This window comes from Balaenoptera borealis (genome assembly GCF_965194805.1).
Source record: "Balaenoptera borealis genome assembly, chromosome: 12".
Classification (NCBI taxonomy): domain Eukaryota; kingdom Metazoa; phylum Chordata; class Mammalia; order Artiodactyla; family Balaenopteridae; genus Balaenoptera; species Balaenoptera borealis.
The window spans coordinates 4,465,627-4,491,262 of record NC_138869.1 but is presented as its reverse complement, the minus strand read 5'-3'; the positions used below and the strand labels follow the sequence as shown (position 1 = coordinate 4,491,262).

General features: G+C 48.6%; 1 protein-coding gene across 6 annotated transcripts in view; it reads left to right on the top strand.

Moving 5' to 3' along the window:
• The window catches only part of TXNRD3 (thioredoxin reductase 3), a gene marked incomplete at its 5' end in the record, with an annotated part of 41,742 nt that overhangs the window by 15,780 nt on the left and 326 nt on the right, over positions 1-25,636 (top strand). The window contains 13 exons of one of the 6 annotated variants that reach the window (XR_014232237.1): positions 1,639-1,743; positions 1,979-2,051; positions 3,960-4,079; positions 5,935-6,077; positions 7,283-7,398; positions 8,157-8,382; positions 8,990-9,082; positions 14,716-14,792; positions 15,439-15,595; positions 18,591-18,698; positions 22,881-22,976; positions 23,801-24,470; positions 25,414-25,525. Coding sequence is in view for 4 of the 6 variants with exons in the window: in XM_082345220.1 (XP_082201346.1) it covers positions 1,639-1,743; positions 1,979-2,051; positions 3,960-4,079; positions 5,935-6,077; positions 7,283-7,398; positions 8,157-8,382; positions 8,990-9,082; positions 14,716-14,792; positions 15,439-15,595; positions 18,591-18,698; positions 22,881-22,976; positions 25,414-25,548 (1,449 nt within the window). Of the gene's footprint in view, positions 1-1,638; positions 1,744-1,978; positions 2,052-3,959; positions 4,080-5,934; positions 6,078-7,282; positions 7,399-8,156; positions 8,383-8,989; positions 9,083-14,715; positions 14,793-15,438; positions 15,596-16,364; positions 17,526-18,590; positions 18,748-22,880; positions 22,977-23,800; positions 24,471-25,413; positions 25,549-25,636 lie in introns of those variants that run through there. The other 5 variants (XR_014232238.1, XM_082345220.1, XM_082345222.1 and 2 more) reach the window with 5 other exon arrangements.

Here is a 25,636-nt window from a genome sequence, read left to right as displayed (position 1 = left end):
TTATGTATGTATGCAAATGGTAATAATCAGTGATTGATTAAATCCTTATATTTCGATTTCAATTAAGAATTATATTTTTGTCGGGAGAAAAGATTGTCTACGTTGTATGTTAATCTGGGATTGGCATTGTTATCTAGTAACAGCCTGCTCTGTCTGTCCTAGAAGCTATAACCCAACTCACATGGTGGTAAGTACCATAGTTTATAGCCTCTAAACACCTTTGGAGGTGCTGGTCTTGCCAATCCTAGCTGGGAAAATGCTGTCAGAGCATGGATCTGGGGCTGTAGAGATGTCAGTTCTACTTGGAGACTGGAAGACTCTCCCTTGGACAGCAGCTGTGTAGGAGGTAGATTTCCCTACGGGCCCCTAGGAATCAGGAGGCCACCCGGCTTTGGGACCATGCACGAGACATCTGCTGGGTCTTTGGTCGCGTGGCACTTGCATGGCGCTCCCAGGACGAGCCCGTTCGAAAGCCAGTGTGATGGGACTGAGCAGCTGACTTCGCACAGACAGAACTATTGTTTAGTCACGTATGGAGTCTCTGACCTCGTCTAAGCTTCTTCTGACCACAAGGCGGGCCAAGTGGACACGAGAGTGTGCTGCAGCGTCAGCCTCCTGACCATCCCGACGGAAAGAGCAGGTTGTTTGAGTTGTATAGGAAGTTGCAAGATTTAGGTCAATTTACGAGAAACCAGGAAAAGCTTCAAAGTGCATGTCCTGCTGATGATGCATGAGAATTGTTTTCAAAGTGAACAAAATATAGAGGATCTTGAAAAATGGTGCTTGGCTATTTAACTGCACTAAGTTATTCTGTGACTCAGGTTTATCTGCTCGTCAGTCGAAAGCCAATATCGAGAAGCAAGTGTTAGCAGAAAGGAAAGTTGCTTTAATCAGAAAAGCCAGCCATCTGGGGAGAAGGCGGACCCATGTCCCAGAACCAACTTGGAAGATTCTGCTTGGCCATGAACGTTTTTAAAGGGAAAAAGGGGAAATAATCTCAGTTAATCATTAAGACAGGAGGTCAGATTCTTCGTCGTTTCTCCATTGTGTGCAGACCTGCTGACTTCTCCTGAGCTTCCTTTGGATGCCATCTTGCCCACGTGGTCCACCTGCAGATTTGCTAAGGGGGAAGATGGGCATAGAGAGTCAGTCATTGTTTACCTACTTAATCCTTCATTCTTACTCCTTTTAATCCAGGAAAGGAGTCAACAGGTCAGGCGAGGTATTGCGTGCATTCAGTAGAGCAGAAATCAGGAGCTAGTTTAAATGTTACCTATGATCTCAGTTTTGCAATTAAGGTCTGAGGAAAGCAGAAATGAACAAACAGAAAAGGGCAGAAGAGCTGCTTACAAAATGACCTTGTCTGACATGGATATAAGGCCATGGCCTCCCCATCATTGGACACATGCCTCACTATTGGGTGATAACCAACAAAATATATGTGCTTTGGCATCCATTCTAACTAGTTGGACCCAACTGAATGCCATCCAGGTAAACTGACAGTTCCAACTTACATAAATTGTAGGTCAACTGTTTCCAAGATTTTTATAAAAGAAATTTATGCTGATTAAGCATAGGGTACAAAGAAATAGTTTGAAAACAAGTCATACTGTGTTCTCTCCTTTGATTAACCCTCAGGCACATCAGAGTGGTTTATTACAGAAGCTCCTTGAGGAAGATCCAGCATATGATTACGACCTCATTGTCATTGGTGGTGGCTCTGGCGGCCTTTCGTGTGCTCAGGTATGAAGAAAATGACACCCGAAGATAATTTTCCTGGTGATTGCCATGAGCATTTCTTCTGCTACTTAAAAAAAAGCCATTTATGATGTTCCAGTCTACTCTGTTGTTGTAATAGCTGGTTTAATAAAGAGGAAAGACTGGGTTTCACCACAAGCACAGTCATCGTTTAGGGGAGAGAGAAATCGGGGGAGTGTCAGGAAAATGACAGGATCTCTATCTGTGGCTTTTTTCATAGGAAGCCGCCGTTTTGGGGAGGAGAGTCATGGTGCTGGACGTTGTGGTCCCGTCGCCCCAGGGCACATCATGGGGTGAGCTGCTCTTCCCACCATCGTGCGGCGGTTGTTCTCTGTCGGCTCAGTCTCCCTCAGTCCTCACAACAATCTCAAGTTTAACCCACCTGTTTCAGGGGTGAGGAAACTAAATGTCCATTCACATTGTTAACAAGGGGAGACACTGGAAGAATAATAGAAAAATAATTAAGGAAGACTGTGCGAAAGGGAAAAATTCCATGACCCCAGTATTCCAGAACTTCTGCCAGAATAATTTTTGTGCACACACATGGATGTTTTCACACAGCTGTGGTCACGCCGTGGTGTGTGCACCCCGTTGTGCTCGCTTGAGGTGGCCATGATGCTTTTCTGTGTTTCTGCATTGATTTTATCATGGACCCCAGTGGCTGCAGGATGGTCAGTTGAGTTAGTGTGTGTGGTCATCCCAGGTCCGTTTAATGCAACGCACAGCGAGCTCCCAGCCTGGGACTTTGCTGTAGACAAGAGTGCTCGCCTGTCCACGCTCTTTTCACTGTAGCATAGAAGGCATAGGTTTTGTGCTGGGTGTTTTCTCTTTATGCTTCGGTCCATCCCCGTTGTCTGTACCCTGCTCTCCCCACAAACTGGGGAATTGGCCGCGTGCCCTCTGGCTTCTGCTGGGGCATGGCCATTGGGTTAACGGGAAGAGCAGAGGAGGGGGCGTAGGGCAGGGTCTCCAGGCCCGCTGGGCACTGCAGGCTGGTTCTCCCCCCGTGGTCCAGCTTTGGGTGGTGGCACTGGCCCCGTCGCTTACCCCTACACGGGGCTGGTGGTGGCCCCCCTTCCACCCACTGCTCTTCCTGCCACACCCTGTAATGATTTCTACCCTCTCCTCAGTTCCCCAGCTGGCGTGTCACCTGTTTCCTGCCAGAACCCTGACAAAATGGGAAAGTTGGTGTTTTTTGTGTTTTTTTTAATAAATTTATTTATTTTATTTTTGGCTGTGTTGGGTCTTTGTAGCCGCGCGCAGGCTTTCTCTAGTTGTGATGAGCGGGGGCTACTCTTCGTTGCGGTGCGCGGGCTTCTCATTGCGGTGGCTTCTCTTGTTGTGGAGCACGGGCTCTAGGTGTGCGGCCTTCAGTAGTTGTGGCACGTGGGCTCAGTAGTTGTGGCTCGCGGGCTCTAGAGTGCAGGCTCAGTAGCTGTGACATGTGGGCTGTGTTGCTCCGTGGCATGTAGGATCTTCCCGGACCAGGACTCGAACCCGTGTCCCCTGCACTGGCAGGCGGGTTCTTAACCACTGCGCCACCAGGGAAGCCCCGGGAAAGTTGGTTTTTAAAGTTCAAGTTTACTCAAAAAAATCTAGCCTAGAATTTCATATATTAAAGGTAATCCACCTCAACTTTGCTCGTATGGTTAGAACGCTTGTCTTTCTTCTTCCTCCCTCTGCCCCCCTCCCCTCTCCTGTCCAGAAAGAGCCCGCTTAACCTGGACACCAGGAGAGATGTCCTCTCAGAGGGCTCTTCTGTTTCTAGCCCCGTGTTGTTGAAGGATCCAGAGTAGATGTTACCTGGCAGCTGGCGGTGGACCTTTGCTGCCTCAGAGGAGGACTCAGGTTTGCAGAAGCAAAGGCTGGAGGCCACAGTCTTGGCCTTAGTGCAGCGTGGGCCTAATTAACCTGACACGGTTCTGACCACTTTGTGGGTCAGACTCAAGTGGAAGTTTTGGACTCTGTCCCCAGAAAACCGTTCACATGCACGTCCATGTTTTGCGCATCCCTGGGCCTTCTTCATGGACCCTCGGCCAACAAGTTCGGTGAATCATTTCGTGTTGTTGTGGGGCGTGATGGTGACCCCCATGACCGTGGAGTTTGTCATTTCCACGTTTTAATAACACCCACTCTGCACGTGCGCAAAACCCCCCCCACACACACACATACAACGTTACAACTATGGCCTTCTCTCTCAGGTCTTGGTGGCACTTGTGTGAATGTTGGCTGCATCCCTAAGAAGTTGATGCACCAAGCCGCCCTTTTGGGCCAGGCGCTAACTGACTCAAGGAAGTTTGGCTGGGAGTACAATCAACAAGGTGGGTAGATAGTGTGTAAAAATATAGAATGGGAGAAGAGAAAGAATGAGTTCCTTAGAAATCCTTGCTATTTACATTTCTGTAGTTTAGTTTTATGGGGTTTTTTTTTTGGCTGCGCTGTGCAGCTTATGGGATCTTAGTTCCCCGACCAGGGATCGAACCCGGGCCCTCGGCAGTGAAAGCGTGGAGTCCTAACCACTGGACCGCCAGGGAAGTCCCTGTGGTTTAGTTTTAAATTAGTTTAATAAACACTTGTTAAGAGCCCACCGTGTGCCAGCCAGGCCCAGAGAACTCAGAGATGGTCAGTTGAAACCTGCTTTCGTGGGCCTTAGTACTTAAGGAGGGAGTTGTTGCAGCCTCAGCCATTCCAAACCCTTAGCAGAGTGTGAGAGGGAATAATCACTATTTTCAGATTTCTTTCAAGTATAAAGAAAACAGAATAGCAAGGGTCATTGTGTGGATTTTATCCATTACTGTGAGGACACTTTCTTTTTTATCAGTGTTTATGTATGTCTTTGGTTAATGAAAAATGGAAAACAAATTCACCAATAAAAACCTATTGGTGGGACTTCCCTGGCGGTCCAGTGGTTAGGACTCTGCGCTTCCACTGCAGGGGATGCGGGTTCGATCCCTGGTTGGGGAACCAAGATCCCGCATGCCGTGCGGTGTGGCCAAAAAAAAAAAAAAAAACCTGCGAAACACCTATTGGTGAGGCTCTGAGGATGCAGAGATGAGGAAACTATCACTCCTGCCCTGGAGCAGCACAGCCTGCTGGGGGAGGGGAGGCGGGGGGGGGAGGGGGAGGGGAGAGGGAGGGGGAGGGGAGAGGGAGGGGGAGGGGAGGGGAAGGGGAGGGGAGCGACTTAGTGCCCGTAATTGGTGCTGAGGTTTCCAGCATCAACCTGAGGGGCACTTAGGAGCCTTGAGGAGTGGAGGTGGCAAAGGTGGCCCTTGAGGTAGGACACAGGACGGGAAGCAGCTTGCCCCACACCATGTGGGCTGTGTAGAGATGGTCATCACTGCTGGTCGAAACCCCCTGGGATCATGGGCATGGGGTCTGGGAACGTAGTAACCAGAATGGCCATCTGGACTGCAAAATCTTAGGAGACTTTTTGTCCACTGAGGTCCTAGGAAGGGTGACATGACGTCTGGGCCATAATCACTGCCGCCGCCCGAGCCTCCGCGCACTGTGACCTCTGCCCCTTCCCTGTGCTCTCCTGTCCCATGTCCCAGTGAGTGGGGCCCTCAAGAGCGCTGGAGGGGTCCGGGTCCAAATGTGACCAGAGGGTGAACCCCCATTGGATGGGTTTGCCTTTGGGGACCTCCCCCAGCTTGACGGGAGCCCTGGGCTGGTGTCTCCTTGGGGACCGGCATCGGCAGATGAGATGAATCCAGGAAAGAAACCCCACCTAGAAGGTCCAGGGTGAGGAGGAATCTTCATTCTGTCAACCCCACCCCAGCTTCAACGGGAAGTGGGTGAACTAGGTCATCTAAACGCAGGGCATTCACTGTCACAGCCCCGCCGGGGACCCAGGGGGAGTGGCCGGGGAGATGTCCCGCACCTGTCCTGGGGGCGCTCCCGGTACCTCGAGACCCTGGGGCCTGGCTGCAAGAGGGCTGCTCCCCGCCCTCCTCCATGGGCTTTCCTTGTTTTCACATCTCTGCTTTGCGCGTCTTTTGTATTATAAAAGAGGAAGAAGTATAAGCCGTGACTGGCATAAAAAAGGTTCCAGTTGCTAATTATCTTCTGTTCACGTCTTGATTCTTGAAGCGATAGATAGGGTGGCTCGTGTGTTACATGTGACTTACCGGTGACAGTGCAGCCCCTTCACACCTCCTGGTGATTTCTCCTCAGTGAAGCACAACTGGGAGACCATGACCAAAGCCATTCAGAACCACATCGGCTCTATGACCCGGGGCTACCGGCGGGCTCTGAGGGAGACGGCGGTGGCCCACGTCAACTCCTGCGGGGAATTTGTTGAACACCATAAAATCAAGGTCTGTTGGGGCGTTTTGTCCCACTCGTTGCTTTCCTTACTTCTGCCATGCCTGCCGTGAACCCAGACTCCGTGTTGCGTGTTGAGGGCTGCAGCCGGTGTACGTGTGCACAGCCGTGCACGTGTGTGCTTTCCCCAGTGTTCGTTGATTCCACGTCTAGCTAAAGTGGAGAAATTGCCTTTTAAAGAACTCTCAGTTTTAATTTGTTTGCCTTTCGTTTTCATTGCCATCTTAAAAGAGGAAATGTTTAAACAGTTCAGAGTTCAAAATTCTAAAAAGATCAAAATTTTAGGAGTGCAATTTTTTTAAAAAATGAAACCTTAACTAGAACTCCGGTACATATTATTCATAAAAGCACTAGTAAAAGTAGTATCAGAACTAGTGTATTTTATACATTTGTATTTGTAATATTTGTATGTTGTAAGATCTGTACTTAAGGAGAATGAGACTGTTGTGATGATCACAAACATTGAACTGGAGCATGGGAGACAGTCCGCTGCCGTCCTCAGCACCTGCTCCACCTCTGTCCTCTGCTTTGGTGGCACAGTTCTTGATGGCCTGGACAGGACTTGAGGTCCTTTTGTGGTCACCTGCTGTCTCTAGAAAGGTGTCAGTGGTGTGTTGAGAGCTGAGAACCTCACGTGGCCACAGGAGACCGGGGTGGGAGCTCCAGTCGGTGGGCTTGTTTCTCAGGCCGTCACCTGCCTGCCTTCTCCCCGCCGCAGCCTGACTGTTCTGTTCAGGACCCTCCTCCAGGCTGCCCTCCCTCCGTCCCACTGTTTTTTAATTTTCTAATGAAAATGGATTTATGATTCGCTTGTGTAATTGAAAATAAACAAACAATGAGCAGCTTTGTGGATTCCGCAGAGCCTGGATTTCGGGACGGCGCACAAGGGTCTTCAGAGTTGGCGCCCTCTTTCCTTGTTCCTTCCCGGCACTGGCTGCTCCCCAGATGCCAGCTGCTCTCTGGCCTGTGCACTTGGGCACGCTCTGTCCTCTCTCCAGTCCCCCGCTGCCCCGCACCGCGGCCATGGCGCCCAGGCTGTGAATACGCCTGTTTTCTGTGCAGGAGGTTATCCCAGTGCGTTACTATCTTTGCATGTGTGTTCCCGCTGACGGGAAGCTCCGTAGTAACTACTGCGTCCCGGGTGTCTGATATTCTGTGGTGTTTGATGAAAAGTGAAGTTTGCTTTGCTCTTTTCAAGGCAACCAATGGAAAGGGACAGGAAACGTATTATACTGCAGCAAAATTCGTCATAGCAACAGGGGAAAGGCCGCGCTATTTGGGAATCCAAGGAGATAAAGAATACTGTATTACTAGGTAAGATTAACTAGGCCATCTAACCGTAAGTTGTAAATAGTATGTTTCTGTGTCTCCAGTTTATTTACTCCCTGTCTTATTTCACAAAAGATTTGAACTAATGACAAATAAAAGTACATACAATGCAAAGCTAAGTAGTTAACATAATGGAGCACAGAGACCGTAGGCTCGGTAAATAATAAGGTCACAGATGCACACAGGTGTGTTACAGGTCTCCTGGTAGGTGCTCTGGGAACGGGTCTGGGATTTGGCTCTACAATTTCTAGATCTCACAGGGAAGCAGTGACTACTTCACTGCTGTCGGGTTTCGTGTCTGTATGACAGTAATGAACCAGGTGACCAGGAGAAGCATAGCTGTCCTAATACTGGGATGTAATAGGAATTCTCATTGGACGGTTGTAGCAGGACATACGACCTTGACATATAAAGCTGGACGATGACTTTCACACTTTTTTGAGCAGGCGCACTTTAAGAAATACTTTTTTCACTGTGTGGTTGTTCAGGTGAACACACAACACACACACCAAGCAAAGCAGTGTTTCTTCTTATTACATGGAATGTGGTCTAATATCCTCCATTCCATTGTATTATTTACAAAATCTTGGCCTGTGACCCACTAGTTTGATTTCGAGACACTGGGCTGGGCATCTCCCTCCGCAGTGGACACGCACTCCACAGGCTGTCTGTCCCCTTCAGCGCCTGTTCGTTCCGGCCCCGCGTGGCACCATCCCGCCTGGAAACCCCTTCTCTCTTTGCAGCGATGACCTCTTCTCTCTGCCCTACTGCCCGGGCGCGACCCTGGTGGTGGGCGCATCCCCCGCGGCGCTGGAGTGCGCAGGCTTCCTGGCCGGCCTGGGCCTGGAGGTCACGGTCATGGTGCGCTCGCAGCTGCTGCGGGGCTTCGACCAGGAGATGGCCGAGAAGGTGGGCTCCTCCATGCAGCAGCTCGGCGTCCGATTCCTGCGCAAGTTCGTGCCTGTGGAGGTGAGTCCCCAGCACCTGCCAGCCGTGGCTGTCGCCTCGCCCTCCCCGCTCCCGCGCTTCCCTGCTGCCCTCTAACCGTGCTCGCCAGGGACCCTGAAGATGGTGCTCCCGCCCCGGGTCTCGGCGCCCGGCCGCCCCTCCCCCTCCTCCCCTTCCCCCTCGCTGTCCCTCCCGCGGCCGCACGTCCTGTCTCAGTGCTGAGGCCTCTGCTCAGGCTTCCTGCCCAACTCCACACCCATTTATGCAGCTGCCTGCTGGGCGTCTCCACTTGAATTCCTCTCAAGCATTTTAAATTTAACAAGACGAAATAAAGCTCTTGATTTCCCCACCGAATGTACTCCCTGCTGTGTTTCCGGCCTGTCTCAGTGCTCGGGAAGTGGTCCCCTGGAACACGCCATCTGTTCAGTCAATGCCTGGAAAGCATCCCTCCGTGGCTCCCCTTCTGTTGTCTCCAACTAACCCACCCAGCAACTTGTCTCTCCCTCCACATTGTCCCTTGGGACGGCCCTCTTTTCTCTGTCCAAACACCTAAACGTACACACACCCTGTGGGCCACCTATTTTCTGTCACCTGTAGAGATAATCCTCGCACTGTTCCTCCTCGCCAGGTTCAGCAGTTGGAGAAGGGGTCACCCGGGAAGCTGAAGGTAGTGGCTCAATCTACAGAAGGAACAGAGATGATTGAGGGCCTTTACAACACGGTGAGTTTCTGTCGTGTGAGCGGTGGGCGGATGAACATGCTCGTAAGTTAGTGCAGATGAAACTTACGGGAAAATTATACCAGCATTAACTCTTTTCTTGATTCTTCCTGAGAGTCTGATACATATGGAAGGTGGTTGTGCTGTTGACATTTGATAGTTTTCAGTGGTACACGAAGCATACGATGGTAAAACATACGTGTGTGTGTGACTATGCAGAGAACAAAATCTGGAAGCAGGTGTACCTGACTGCTTCTAGTGCTTACTTCTGGGTAATTAGATGTCTTATACATTTCTGCATTTGAATATTTTTGCAATAAACATTGAATATATTTTATAATCAAAACAACAATAAAGATATTTTCAAAAACAAACAATGTAAAATCTCCAAACAGTGTGACTAGTCCATGGACTTCTGGGTGGCAACAATTCTAATTTAAACTGATGATATTTAGAGACCATTTCTTTTGTAAACTGTAGTTTATACCTTTAACATAAACTGTACACTTATGTTTTACACACTCTTATAATGTGATTCTTTTCAATTAAAAGTAGATAATGTGGAGAGGCTCACCAAAGCCAAAAATACGTAAAACAAAAACAAAAATAAAAATCAGCCTCTGTTCAGATTTTGATTAGGATTGCGGTGGATGCGTAACCAGTTGGACACACTGGACTTCTTTGCAGTATCCAGTCTCGCAGTCCATGAACATGGTATATCTGTCCTTTGACTTAAGCCATCTGTCATAGTTCCCAACAAAGTTAGTACATTTCTCTGTAGACATCAGGAAGGTCTTCTGTTAGATTTATTCCTAGGTACTTACGTATTTCTGTATAGTTACAAATGATGTTTTTTGAAAAAAATGTCATTGTCTTTCACTGTTTGTTGCTGATATATAGAAATGCTGCTGATTTGTGTGATTTGATTTAGTATTCAGTAAGCTTGCTAAAGTCATATTTGGTCATGTATCCTTAGATTATTTGGGGTCTTCTTTGTACATGTTCATAACAAGGGTTTTGCTTCCTCCTTTCAACTGTTTCCCTTTCCTCCTTTTTCTTACACAAGGGCACCAGCCATGGCCTCCAGTGCAGTGTTAACAAGAAATGCAGAGCCAGGCGCTCCTGTCTGTTTTCAGGGTCAGAAGGAAGGCTTTCACTGTTTCATGGTTATAGAGTAAGGTTTTCCATAGGGTTTGGGTAGATATTCTTAATCACGCTAAAGAAATCATTTTCTATTTCTTGTTTGCTAAGTGGTTTCTTTTGTTATTTTGGTTTTGTTTGTTTGTTTGTTTGTTTTAAAAGTCAGGAGTGGATATTTAGCTGTAAGATTGTTTCTTTTGTAGCTGTTAATAATTTTTTTTTCTTTAATCTTTGTATTCCTGATAAACCCAACTTGGTAATGGTCCTTTTTATATATTGTTGGATTTGGTTATTTAGAATTTTTGCATCTATATTCAAGAATTGTATTGGCTTATAATTTTCCTTTCATGTACTAAACTTTTCAGATTTTGGTATCAAAGTTATTCTAGCTCATGAAAGAAGTTTGGAATATGTTCCTTCTTTTTCTGTTCTCTGGAAGCATTTAGTAATATTAGAATTAGTTCTTTGTATGTTTGATAGAATTCATTGATGCAACCACCAGGGCCTAGAATGTTCAATGAAGATACATTCAGTTTGCTTTAACAGTCAACGGACCTTTTAAAGCTTTCTACTTTTTTCTATATCAACTTTTGATTTGTTATATTTTCTCAGAATTAGTCTGTTTCATCTAAGTTATCAAATGTATTGGTATAAAGTTGTGCAAAATACCTAAAATTGTGAATTGTTTATTTTTGTAATGATGTATCATTTACATGTAGTGATATGCACAGTTCAATTGGCTTTGACAAGTGTACATGTTTCTGTAATGCACACTCCTTTGAGAGTAACAGAGCATTTCTGTGGAGTCGGAAAGCTGTCTTGCACCCCTTCCCAGTACCTTACCCCAAGCAACCCTGATCTGGTTCTGTCACCAGAGACCAGTTGTTCCTATTTAGATGTCACGACGTGGAGCCACGTGGTACGGGCTCCTCGGGGTCTGACTCGGGATCCATCCATGTGGCGTGTATCAGTGGCTGGCTCTTTTCAGCATATGAATTGTCTGAATGTACCACAGTTCACTCACTTTCCTGTGGAGGGAAGCCAGGCTGTTTGCAGCTGGGTTCTTGTGACGAAAACTCTGTGAAGGTTCTTGCTTGAGGCCTTCTGTGGACACACACTTTCCTTTCTTGTGGGTAAATACCTAGCAGTGAAATTGCTTGGTCATTGGGGACTTTCTGTGTTTAACTTTTGGGGAAACTGCCAGACAGCTTCCAAATGATTGTCTCATTTTATATTTACACCAAGGATGCATGAGTTGTGGTTGTTCTGTAGCCTCACCAACATTTGGGGTTGTCGACTTTTTTGTTTAAGCCACTCTAGTGCACGTGTAGTGGAATCTTGTTACAGGTTTAACTTGCATCTTCCTAATGACTACAGTGATGTTTGGCAATTTCTCATGTGTTTTTTGGCCATTTAAATATTTTCCCTTATCAAGTGTCTGTTTGAGTCTTTGGCCTATTTTTGGTTGGGTTATTGAATTTTATTTGGAATTGCAGGAGTTCTGTGTGTGTTGTGGGTACATTCCTTTTTCAGATGTATGTGTATGAATATTTCTTCCCATCTAGTTGCCCATTTAGTTTTTTATGGCATCTTTTGATGAGCAATAGTTTTAAATTTTTGCTGAAGTTCAATTTATCAAATTTTTGTTTTATGATTAAAGTTCTCTGTGTGCTCTACCCAGAGGTTGTGAAGATATTCTGCATTTTCTTCCTGAAGCTTTATAGCTTTATCTTTTATGTTTAAGCCTGTAATTCATCTTGAACTAATTTTTGTTTACAGTGTGAGGTAGGAATTGAGGTTCTTTTTCTTCCATGTTGATACCCAGAGCCACCTGTGAAAAGACTTCCCTTTGTCCATTGAATTGCTTTGGTGCCTTTGTGATCATGTGATGTTTAACTGTGGGTCTGTTTCTATCCTCTCTGACTTGTTTTGGTCATTGAAGCTTTATAGTAAGTATTAGACCAGGGAGGGTAGGCTCTCTAACTTTGCATAGGGCCTTTCCATATGAAATTTTTTTATTGAAGTATAACTGATTTACAATGTTGTGTTTGTTTCAGGTGTACAGCAAAGTGATTCAGATATATATGTGTGTGTATATATATATATTCTTTTTCAGATTTTTTTCCAATTATAAGTAATACAATATACTGAATATAGTTCCCTGTGCTATACAGTAGGTCCTTGTTGATTATCTACTTTATACATAGTAGTGTGTACCTGTTAATCCCAAACTCCTAATTTATCCCTCCCCACCTTTTCCCCTTTGGTAACCATAAGTTTGTTTTCTATGTCTGTGAGTCTGCTTCTGTTTTGTGAATAAGTTCATTTGTATCATTTTTTTAGTAACCATAAGTTTGTTTTCTATGTCTGTGAGTCTGCTTCTGTTTTGTGAATAAGTTCATTTGTATCATTTTTTTAGATTCCACATATAAGTGATATCATATGATACTTGTCTTTGTCTAACTTACTTCACTTAGTATGATAATCTCTAGGTCCATCCATGTTTCCAATTTGTTAAAAAAAAAAAAATCCTGCTGGGATTTTGATTGAGATTGTATTGCTTATGTAGATGAATTTGGGAGAACTGACATCTTAACAACATTGATTTTTCCAGTACATGAACCTCATATATCTTTACATTTATTTGCGAGTTCTTTAGTTTCTCTCAGCAGCTTTTTGTCATTTTGCTCTAGAGGTCTTTCACGTATTTTGTTAAATTTATCTCTAAGTATTTCATATTTTTAAGCTACTGTAAATGGTATTTAAAATTTTTAATTTTCAGTGGTTAGTAGTTAGTACATAGAAATACAAATGATTTTTGTATATTGACCTCCTTAGGATTTGTTCTTCATAAAACACCAGTTTTGTTTCTTCTTTCCAGTCTGTGTGCTTTTATTTCTTTTTCTTGCCTTGTTACACTGATTAAGACATCCACAACAGTGTTGAATGGAAATTGTGAGAGTCCCCCATCTCAGCAGTGAGGCCGTCTTTCATCACAGCTGGGATGTGAGCTCTCGGGTTTTTGCAGATGCCTTTTATCAGGCTGGGGAAGTGTTCTTTTATTCTGAGTGTGCTGAGGATTTTATTAAAATCCTCAAAGGGTGTTCAGTTTTGTCAAATGCTGTCCTCACATCTATTGGGATGATTAAGTTGTTTTCTCCTTTATTCTGTTAATATGGTGAATTACACTGATTGATTTTTGTATGTTAAACCAGATTTGTATTTTTGGGACAAAGCCCACTTTTTTTATGTTGCTCTATTTTACTTGCTGACATCTGTTAAGGATTTTGCATCTATGTTCATGAGGAGTGCTGGCTTCTAATTTTCTTTTCTTTTCCTGCCCTTGTTTGATTCTGTGTCAGATGATTGTGCCGGCCTTCTACAAAGGACTTGGGACGTGGTGCCTCTTCTGTGTCCCGGAGAGTTTGTGTATCATTAATGTTATTTCTTTTTTTAAAAAATTATTTATTTATTTTATTTATTTTTGGCTGCATTGGGTCTTTGTTGCTGCTCGTGGGCTTTCTCTAGTTGTGGTGAGCAGAGGCTACTCTTCATGGTGGTGTGCGGGCTTCCCATTGCGGTGGCTTCTCTCGTTGCGGAGCACGGGCTCTAGGCGCGCGGGCTTCAGTAGTTGTGTCACGTGGGCTCAGTAGTTGTGGCTCATGGACTCTAGAGCTCAGGTTCAGTAGTTGTGGCACACGGACTCAGTTGCTCTGTGGCATGTGGGATCTTCCTGAACCAGGGCTCGAACCCGTGTCCCCTGCATTGGCAGGCGGATTCTCAACCACTGAGCCACCAGGGAAGTCCTTAGTGTTATTTCTTAAGTGTTCCATAGACTCTACCGATGAAGTCACCTGAGTCTGTAGTTAATTTATGGGAAGTTTATACATTGTGGATTCAGTTTCTGTAATGAGTATAGAGTTCCTTAGTCTGCTAGGGCTGCCATAACAAAGTGCCACTAGATGGGGTTTCTCTCGGCTCTGGAGACCAGACCCCTGAGATCAAAGTGTGAGTAGACTGGTCTCCTCTGAGGCCTGTCTCCTGGGCGTGTAGACGGCCGCCTTCTCTGTGTGTCCTCACGTGATCAGCCCTCAGTTTGTGTTGTGTATGTCTCAAAAACCTCTTCTTATGTAAGGACACAAGTCAGACTGGGTTTAGGCCACCCTAATGGCCTTGTTTTACCTTAATCACCTCTGCAAAGGCCCCATCTCCAAATACAGTCGCATTCTGAGGTTCTGGGGGTTAGGGCTGCAACATGAATTTGGGGAAGGGGCACAATGCAGCCCATGACATAGGGTTATTCAGACTTGTATGGGTGCAAGTTTGGTAAATTCTGTCTTTCAAGGAATCTATTTTGTCTAAACTGTCAAATTTATTGGCATAGGGTGTTCATAATAGTCTGTTAGTATCCTTTTACTGTCTGAAGGATCCATAGTGATGTTGCCTCTGTCATTCCTGATATTGATCATTTGTTTTTGCTCTCTCTCTAAATGTAGGTTTTGTTAGCAATTGGTCGTGACTCCTGTACTAAGAAAATCGGGCTGGAGAAGATTGGTGTCAAAGTCAATGAGAAGTGAGTCCCGGGCGTCACCACCCAGCGCTGCACGGGGCAAGACCCTGCGCTGCACAGGGCAAGTCCCAGCGCTGCACGGGGCAAGTCCCAGCGCTGCACGGGGCAAGTCCCAGCGCTGCACGGGGCACGGTGTTTCTACACATCACCTCCTGGAGACTCTTATCTAATTACTAACATGCAAAGTTTCGATGCTTTAAATTTACTTTATAAGTACTGTGCCAGCTCTGTATTATCAATTTTTTCATTAATCAGTTGATAACTCTTCATGTTTTCCTTAAATATCTCATGCATTAAACAGTTATTTTTAAAAAATTGTGGGAATGTATTCACCTACTTTCTGTGATTTAGAATGAATTTGTATGTCCTTGATCAGGCAGAGAGAAAATTTTCAAAGCTATGGGTTTGACTCTGGGGGAATCTAGAGATACTTTGGCACCCAGAAAGTGGACCTGGTTTTCCAGCCAGAAGGGTGTTTCTTCAGGAGCTGCAGGTGCCCCAGTTGTTTGAGCCCGCAGACACTTGATGACAGAGTTGCCCGAGCGTTTAGCGGGGTCTTTCTCTCTGAATCCATCTTTTCCTGGACAGGCGTTCGTGTCCAGCAGTGCAGCGTCGGTCGTAATATCTTTTTTCTTTCCAAACGTAACAGGACTGGCAAAATCCCAGTGAACGACGTGGAGCAGAGCAGCGTGCCCTACGTCTACGCCGTCGGGGACGTCGTGGAGGGTAAGCCTGAGCTCACGCCCGTCGCCGTGCAGGCGGGCAAGCTGCTGGCTCGAAGGCTTTTTGGGGGCCGTTTAGAAAAGGTAAGTTTCTTACTGCTGTTTCTGAGATAATGTCTAAATCAAAATTATGATTTGAGGACCATCAGTACAGGTGGCACCGTGTGCCTGTGTTGCTGGGGAAGCTTCCCCCTAAACCGTTTGCAGTTCCGTACCGTTTACTGATGGTTTTAAATACATATCTTACGAGTATCTTAACGTGCAAGCCATTGTACTGGGTGACATTCCCCGGGTCGGGGGGGCGCGCCCAGGCAGGGACGCCTTTTCTTCTGACTGGAGGGGTCTGGAAACGCGTCCCGGGTGGCAGGGCCCTGCGGCCTGGGGCGGAAGGGGCCGGCCTCTGCGCCTGCTCAGCCTGTGGGCCTGGTCTCGCCACCCCGCTTCTCCGGGCTCCGGGCTCTGCTTCAGCCGAAGCACGGCTGACGGCGCATCCGGCGCTCCCTGCAGTCTCCCCGCCTCCCGCAGTCTCTGGTCACAGACGAGCCTCTTGCTCTGCGGGCTGTGTCTGCCGGGGCCGAGGTGGTCTCGGGAGCCCCCAGCACCGCGCGTCAGGAGAGCAGGGACCCGTGCGCGGCTGGCAGATGAGGGCGGCGGGGGAGGTGGCCAGGCCGCATCGGTGGGGGGGGGCTCAGGGGGCCTGCTCTGCTGCCCCAGCCTCAGTGCAGAGAGAGGCCTGGCGTGTGCCGGCAGAGCAGGGGGTCCCACAGCTGGGAAGGAAGAGTCTGGGAGCTAATCTGGTGCCAGATCATCAAAAATCTGGGAGGCCGCAATAAGGAACCTTTATGTCCCCCAGCGTTTTATTCAGAAAGGTGTTAAACTGCAGAAAGATTAGTAACAATCACCCGTATGGACCTCCCGCCTGGACGGTTCAGGTGTTAATGCCGTGCCATTCACTACCCCTACTATTCCGAGCATGGGGATATTCAACACAAAGACTGTTTTGCTGAGCTTCTGGAATTGAGTGGCAGGCGCTCTGCCCCCAAAAAACACTTCCAGCCAGCATCCCCTAGGAACAAGGGTGCTGCCCTCCATGACCACAGCTCCACCTCCGTGCTGAGGACGTGAGCAAAGCGCGTCACCCGTGGGCACACGTGCGCACCGCCCGGCTCATCTGGCTTTTCAAGCTCTTAGGTCTCTTTTAATCCGCCAGAGCCCCTGCCTCTATTTACCCGTTTCTTTGCTTTATTTCTCATGACGGGTTTCTTGACGGATCCAGGCTACTCTTCTTGCAGAGCGTCTCACGTCCTGGTTTCTCTGATTCTTTGCATAGGCAGGTTCAGGTGGAATGTTTGGGGCCCGGCTTCTTCCTAAGGAACTCCCTGTGCTGTGTTTCACCACCAGGTGCCCAGCGAGGTCGTGTGTGCAGACCTCGTGGGCACACGGAGGCGTGGGTGGGTGCAGGGTGACTGGGGCCGCGGCCCTGCTGGCCTCGGCGGGGGCAGGGGTGCGAACGGATGGGGAGCTGTCCCCTCCCCAGGGCACGAGCACTGGGCTGTAGGAAGCACAGCAGTTGCCTGAGGTCCTGCGAAGCGGATCCCAGGGGCCGTGGGCGGAGAGGTGAGAAGACAGGGCAGCGCGTGTGCAGAGGGAGGTCAGAGGACCAGGGCGGAAGGGAAGGCTGCAGGTGGGGTGAGGCGTGGCCCAGCTCAGGTGCAGGTCGGAGTTCAAGATTTGGGGCGTGCTTTAGGTGAAAGGGGAAGCTGGGGAGTTTCCTGTTGGTTTTCCTCAGTTGATACGGAGCCAGGAGAAAAGCACCTGCTGAGAATGAGGTGTCCCCTGTAAGCCGTGGGAGGCAGGGTTGATGGCCAGATCAATGAGCATCCGAGGACCTAGGAGGGTCAGGCACTGCTGCATACAGCCGTCTGCGCTTCTGTGCTCTTCTGTAGCCATGCTGGAAAGAAGAGAACAAATGCTTGGCTGGTCTGTGATTGGCGGGTCGTGGAACACGACATGTCGGGGCCTAAGGTGAGGGTCAGGCTGGCGCGCGGTGCCCACATCGTCCACCGCGTGCAGGGACGCCCGGGGGTGTGTGACTGGCTTTCCTCTCGGGCCGCAGAGCAGCGCCTCGCTCAGGCCGTCACGTCGACGGGGCTTCTCGTGAGGATCCCACGGTAACCTGCAGGGAGAACCAGGCTGGGGTGGGGCTGGGCTCCAGGCTGCTCTGGGCCCCGAAAGTGGGGGTTCCTGGTCGGCTCCCACTCCGGCTGAGCATTTCTTCCTGTCCAGCTTCACCCCTGGGGCCTCTCCCTTCGCCTCTTGTTCATATCCTACAAAGGGAAGACTTTGACGGACGGAGCTCCCCTTTTCCTCATGCAGTGTGGGCGGCCGGTCGCTCCCTTTGGGTTGGAGTCTCCCCTGAGCTAGTCACCTGTGAGCTGTTGGCGGGGTGGGGGAAGTCGTGCGGTGGGCACCGCTGCCCTTGAGGAGCTGTGGGCGGGCAGCACAGTGGCCTTCCTCTCTGGCTCTGCCCGCCCCCTTTCTCGGCCCCGCATACACTTTCTCTCTGTGCCGTCACAGCCTCCAGACAGGCGTGCACCTGTGCACACACTCGCGCCCCGGGATGCAGGGCTGCTGGGGACGGCGTGTGGGGCTCAGGGTCTGCAGCCTTCCCGTGATGTCCTCCTGTGCTCTGTCCCAGGCTGATAAGGGCCATGAAGGGTCCCGTCTCTGGGCCCCGCGGTGTGGCGGCCCTCCATGCGCGTGGCCGTCTCCCTGGGGCGGGCCGGGCCGCTCACTCTTCCCTGCGCGGCTGAGCGGCTTCTCCGCTCGTCCCTGCAGGGGCGCACTCATGTGCACGGCTGCGGTGGCCCAGGTCCCGGTGCAATGGCAGCGCGTGGCCCCTGCCCTGGAGTCGGGGCGCGCCTGTCTGCTCAGTGACTCAGTTCCCTGAAACGGTGGCAGTGAGGGTCACCTGCACGGGACCGTGCTTGTTGATCTTCCTTCTACAAATGTGCGTCATACGGATTTTCGCTGTAAAAAGTACCACAAAGTAAAAGACCATGACTGGTTTGTCTTGCAGTGTGACTATATTAATGCCCCCACCGTGGTGTTCACGCCCCTGGAGTACGGCTGCTGCGGGTACGCGGAGGAGAAAGCCGTGGAAGTGTACCGGAAGGAGAATCTGGAAGTAAGGTGGTGTGACTGTGGCATGTTCACACCTTCTCTTTTAATCCACGGTTTGTCTTCAGTCACTTTTTGTTTTGTAGTTTTGCGAGTTACTGTAATGGTTGTATTGTAGGAAATTGTATTCCTACTTCAGGAAAATTGGAAATTAAATCATGTAAACCCTGTCTGTAGCAACCTGTAATAATTACACAGCTGGGGAAAGAAGGACATATGCTGTGTGCATCAGGGCTCCGAGCTACGGCAACAGGCGTCTGCCTGAGGAAGCTTATGGGAGGGTCGCCATGCGACCTTCGGGGGCGCGGGAGTGTCCGAGGCCTTGGGGAGGGGTGGGAACCAGGAGCTGGGAGGCGTGTCAGCTCCTCCTCTTCCTGGTGGGAGTTTGTGCGCGTGCGCGGGCAGTGCTGACCCCCGTAGGAACAGAAATGCACGTAGCGGGAGAATGTGGCCCTTCCCTGCTCCGAGTTCACCCATAGTTCTGGTCTTTGGAGGAACTGACTGACTCACTGTTTCTCGTCTCAATTAAAAATTATGAGGGACGTTCGCTGGTCCGGGCTGGATCTGCTGTCCACACCCTCCCGCTTGGCGTGACGGGAGCCGGACTCAGGCAGGACCTGGTCCGGGACCCTCCGCCACCCGCGGGCTCAGGGGAGGGGCAGGTCCGGGGCTGTCGGCCTGCTGGGGCTGCGGGCTCCTCAGACGCTCCGAAGGTGCTCTCACCCCCCCTCCACCCCTGCCCGTCTGGTCACAACTGCCTCGTAAGCGGGTGGTTCAGGTGGCTTCTCCCTGCACCTCCTCCCCACACAGGAGGGGTGGGGAGGTGAGAAGGGTCAGAGGTTGAGGACCGCTCGCCGTTTGAAGCAGGTGAGTTGAAGTCGCAGGCCCTCCCCTGGTTACGGGGAGTCCTCTGAAGTACAGCCCCGAGGCTCCCGCGCTGAATGGCCGAATGACTTCCTGAGACGTTCCTGTATGTTTCCGGGGTGGGGGACCAGAATGATGACAGATGGTGCGATTTTAGGTGGTGTTTCCAATGAGAAATTTCCATTTTAGAGGACATTATTTGATCAGTGTTTATAATTCACTTCTGGTAATAATGAACCACCCATTTGCAGTGGTGAACTTTTACTGGGGTCTTGGAAAAGTGATGGTAACAATTATGGATTTAACACTTAGTTCTAAAACTTTCTGAAATCAATGAGAAATTAAGCTCGGCAGGCACATGAGAGGAAGGATGCAGGAGGCTGCACCCCAGATAAAGGGATGTCTCTGTAGGAAGGGTTCCCAGGTTTGTGGGGTTACTTTAAGGTCTCTTTCCTAAGGCTCACTGCAGATCAACTCACCTAGTCTGTACATTTATTTACTGCATTTTACAGGACTGAAAATTTGATCTATTAGTATTTTTTTAATATTCCAATTATAAAGAGGAATGAGAAAGCCTCTCATAAATACGCATATAATTTTTTTAAATGAGGAAATTAAGGTGAAAAGAAGATGAGGGTAGAAACAATAAGACAGCATAAGAAGAAAGATTAATTTGTTCACAAAATTCATGCCGTAAAGTCCGGTGGACTTTCATCTCTCTGATCATGAACTTGTATGCAGAGTATCTAAAGAACTCTTACAATGCAACAATAAAAAAACCCCAAATAACCCGATTTTTTAAAGGGCAAAGAATCTGAATAGGTATTTCTCCAAAGAACATACACAAATGGCCAATAAGCACATGAAAAAGTTGTCAGTGTCATTAATCACCAGGGAAACGTACATCCAGATCTTAGTGAGACACCACAGGGATGGTTTGTAAAAATGGTCACCGTTTCTGTGGGTTGTCTTCTCACCTTCGTGATGGTGCCCTTTGGAGCACGAAAATCTTTCATTCTGATGAAGTCCAATATGTCTTTTTTGTTTTCTGTTGCCGGCCACATGTACTTTTGATGTCACTTCTGATAAACCAGTGCCTAATCCAAAGTCGTGAAGATTGATGCCTATGTTTTTCCTTCTAAGAGTTTTACAGTTTTCAGCTCTTACATCTGGGTCTGTGATCCATTCTGAGTTATTTTTTGTACACGTGTGAGGTGGGGGTCCGACTTCATTCTTTTGCGTGTGGATGCCCATTTCTCTGTGAATAACTTCTACCTAGTAAAGGAAACACCGCCAATGATCTAGCTACAAATTTGAGTATAATTGGGAGGGTGGGGAGGAGAGTGCAGGGGCCAGGGAGGAACGAATTAAATCCTCCTCCTCAGTAGGGTGAGCAGTAAGTAAAGCCGAGCATAGGGGAGTCGGGTAAGTGCAGCGTAAGCGTGCTGTGTAGAAGCACGGGGGCGATCGACCGCGCAGGAGGTGCAGGTGGTTGTGCTGACTGATTGAAGAGGGCACCGGGGCGGCCCAGGTGGCTGGGTTCATGACAGAGCTTTGAAAATTTGCAGTTAGTGTGTATAATTTGATTAAAAAATTAAAACTTTAAAAAAAGACAATCATAGGGAGATTTTGTTTGTTTGTTTGTTTTGCCCTTGCCGCGCGCGTGTGGGATCTTAGTTCCCCGACCAGGGATCGAATCTGCACCCTCAGCAGTGAAAGCACCCAGTCCTAAGCACTGGACCGCCAGGGAATTCCCAAGGGTGATTCTGAATAAGGAGAGTACCGGGGGGAGACCAGTCCTGTCAGAGACTGAAATGTATCCTGTAACTACAGTAATTAGACTTGTGCCGGAGTGGCACGCAGGTGGACAGAAAGATTAGTGGGACAGAATTTGGAACCCAGATTGATTCAAGCGCTTAGAAGAATTAACGTGTGGTAAAGGTGGTATTTTAAATCTGTGGGAAAGGACGTTCATTTAAGGGTGCTGGAGTCTAAGGGGACAGCATTCAGGAAAAATATGAAGTTGGGTCCACACTTCACACCCACTTGGAACCAGAAGGATCAGAAACTTAAAGTAAAATCTTGCAAGCACCAGGAGGAAAAACACACCTCACACACACGAGGAAAGGAGCGGGAGGGGTGTGGGAAGAGGGGTCGGTGCAGGGGCTCAGGGCACATCAAAGCCAGGAGCTTGCAGTTTCAGAAATCCTGTTTAAAACCTTGGAGTTTGCACCATTTCTTTTCTTAACCTTAGGGGTGTATTTTAGGAATACTATCTTGAGATGAAGAAGCATTTATCTTCTGTTCCTAATAGCCACAGAGATTGACAAGTTTGTATTAAAATATGAGGAAGAGTTTATTTCTCTTCTGTTAAATACACGTTAAATCTAATGTTTCATGTTAAATCTAATGTTTTTTGTTACAAGTAGCTGTGGCCTATGGTGTGTTTTAAATAAAAATGTCATTTTAACTACGTACGCATTAACCACTGATGCTTCCTTCACTTTTAAAATGGTTATTTCTGGGCAGTGGGATTTTTTTTCCCACTTTCTTTGTAATTATCTGCACTGTGTTATTCTTTTAATAACCTTGTATCATTGTTATAAAAACAATAAAGACAGTATTCCAACTGTAAAATACATCATCCTATTAGAGAACAAAGAACCAGTACTTAAATCCCTCCACGGCAGGGGATAGTTGAGAGCACATTCTCATCCTGGCAGCGCACACAGATCCACCGCCTTCTGTGTGGGTGATTAGGCGGAGGACCACCGGGACGTGTAGCCACCCCGAGGGGATGAGGGGACGGACGGTGTGTGGTCCGCCCCTGAGGCCTGAGCGGGTTGGGAGCCTTTGAGGTACCCTGGGCTCTGGGGGAGGGGGGCCTTCAGGTGGCGGGGGCAGTGTTCCTCGTACCGTGGGTGGCTGGACTGTCTTGTGGCTTCTGCTTCTCCTAGATTTGGTTTGAATATGAGCCTCACAGGAGGCGTGTGAACTGATGGAGGGCAGGACCTAAGGCTTTCTTTACTGTCTCAGCCCCACAGGGCCTGGAGCGTTGGCTGCTTGGCGAGTGGCCCTCTAGGTGCTTGAGAACCGAAGTTAGTTAATCGGAGATGTTTTGGGACTAACGGCAGAGCAAAGCAAAGGTCACACACTCTGCAGCTGGCAGTTAGGAGCTCGCCCAGATGCTCCCATCAGATTCATAAGCTGGGATCATGCAAGTTTAAATTTCTGAGAGCTGGTGCAGAAATTGTCGTCTTTGTATAATAAGGAGCCTGTCAAGGAGCGGTCTCCATGGACACTGACCTTGGCCTCTGTCTTGCAGGTCTACCACACTTTGTTCTGGCCTCTCGAGTGGACAGTGGCCCGCAGAGACAGCAACACCTGTTACGCAAAGATCATCTGCAGTAAATTCGACAATGTACGTCATACGGTTGGAAGCAGGAATGCTCTTATTTTAAAACAAAGCCTTTATTCTAGTATTTGGGTTTTTATAATCTCTTTAAAGATAGCTCTAAGGGCCAGGTGGAAATCCTTGAAACTGTTACCCAGGCACTGTGTTTGCAGAGTGACAGTTGGGCAGTGACTTACCTGTTCAAAATCATCAGAATGTGTCACTCCAGAGCTGTCTAACTTGGCAGTTTAGAAGTACAGGATCTGTGAAAATTTGGGTCATCAGTGATGAAATGTAAGGCGTATGTTTGTGTACATTTGGAAATACAGGCATACCTCGAAGGTACTGTGGTTAGGTTCCAGACCACTGCAATAAATCGAGTTTTGCAGTAACGTGAGCCACAAAATTCTTTGGTTTCCCAGTGCTTATAAAGGTTATGTTTACACCATACGGTAGTGTATTATGTGTGCAATCGCATTATGTCTAAAAAGACAATGTATGACCTTAACTTAAAAATATGCTAAAAAACCCTGACCATCCCCTGAGCCTCAGCCAGCTGTAGCCCTTCTGCTGGTGCAGGGTCTCGCCTCCAGTGCTGGCGGCCGCTGACCGGTCCGGATGGAGGCGGCTGCGGCCATTTCTGAGAACAAAGCCTCCATGAAGTTCGCCGCACTGATGGACTCTTCCTTTCATGAGTGATTTCCCTGGAGCAGCAATGCTGTTTGGCAGCGATTTACCCACAGAACTTCCTTCAAAACTGCAGTCAATCCTCTCAAACCCTGCAGCTCCTTTATCAACGAAGTTTGTGTCGTGTCCTAAGGCCGTTGCTGTCGTTTCAACTCTCTTCACAGCCTCTTCACCAGCAGTAGATTCCGTGTTAGGAAACCACTCTCTGCTCATCCATAAGAAGCAGCCCCTCATCCGTTCACGTTTCATCACAAGATGGCAGCAATTCAGTCCCACCTTCAGCCTCCACTTCTAGCTCTAGTTCCCCTGCCGTTTCCACCACGTCTGCAGTCCTTCCTCCACGAAGTCTCGAACCCCTCAAAGTCATCCAGGAGGGCTGGAATCAGCTTCTTCCAAACTCCTCTTAGTTTTGATATGTTGACCTCTTCCTATGAATCACAAATGTTCTTTTTTTTTTTAATTTTTATTGGCCGCGCCATGCGCACGAGGCACGTGGGATCCTAGTTCCCCGACCAGGGGTCGAACCCGCGCCCCCTGCACGGGAAGCACTGAGTCTTAACCACCGGACCGCCAGGGAAGTCCCGCAAATGTTCTTAACGGCATCTAGAATGGTGAATCCTTTCCAGAAGGTTTTCAATTTACTTTGCCCAAATCCATCAGAGGAATCACTGTCTATGGCAGCTACAACCTAACAAAGTGTATTTCTTAAATAATAAGACTTGAAAGTCAAAATTACTTCTTGATCTATGGGCTGTAGAAAGGATGTTGTGTTGTCAGGCATGAAAACAACATTAATCCCATTGTCCATCTCCATCAGAGCTCTTGGGTGACCAGGTGCATTGTCAGTGAGCAGTAACCTACTGCCCCTTTCTTTTACTTTTGTCCAAATTTCCGTTTCTGGAGTGTCACCCCACCACTCACTGTCTTCCTGGAGCTATGCTGAAAATCACGAACAGGCTTCCATCTCTCAGAAGCTCCTCACTTTCATTAATAAGTGGCTTCCCCCTCTCTGGGCCGCTCCTTCTCCCACTTTGCTGCACGTGCACCCCTCAGAGGTTCCCGTCCACGGCCCCCTGGGAGCGCAGCTCACGGGGCATCCGTTTGCCCGCCTGCCGCGGGTGCCCGGAGAGTGGGGGGCACAGACTCCTGCCGCCTGTCATGCTCTCTCTCTTCACCCTGTGCACTTTAACCCTGAAGCTCTGGATGAAGAAGAGTGATGAGAAAACATGGACAGAGGAAGCCTGAGTGCTGGGAGTGCACGGGGACGAGCCCGCGTCCCCCGGGCCTGCATGCGCGCAGGGACGAGAGCCGCGCGTCCTTGCGGCTCGCAGTCCCTGGGGTGGGGAGCAGGGGCTGCCGGCCACTCCTCGGTGTCTGCTGAGCCGCCTCGGAGCCTGGCAGCCTGCATCCTGGGCTGGGAGTAGCGCCTGCTGCCTCGGAACTTAGACTTATTCCAGCCTTGGCTGTTAGTTGGGATTTGTCGTGTTGTCGTTTAGCGCTATCTCAGTGTAATGCAGAAATGTCCATCATACTAACAGACTCCTTCTTGCAGCAGGTTAATTGTTCATTCCGGTAAATCTGAGTGCATGTTAACGCAGGATGTGCATTTACTGGCTCACCTAACAGATTCTCGCAGGGCACGGTTTCATGGTGGTGTTCTCTGCTCAGTTCAGCGTTAGAAGTGCTTTTCTGTGGGAGTTGCTGTCAGTTTCAATGGTGAACTTGGGATGACGAGATTCCTATTCAGATCCTTAACCTACTGGCTTCCCTTTGGAAGGATCGGGTGATAGGATTTCACGTCCTTGGACCGAAGGCCGGTGAGATCACCCAAGGATTCGCAGCCGCCATGAAGTGTGGGCTCACAAAGCAGCTGCTGGACGACACCATTGGGATCCACCCCACGTGTGCAGAGGTACGGACACGGGAGCTTGTAGACGTGGACTCGGTTGGTGTGGTTTGGAAAACTGTGATAAAGCATGTTGTCAATAGACAAATTTTAT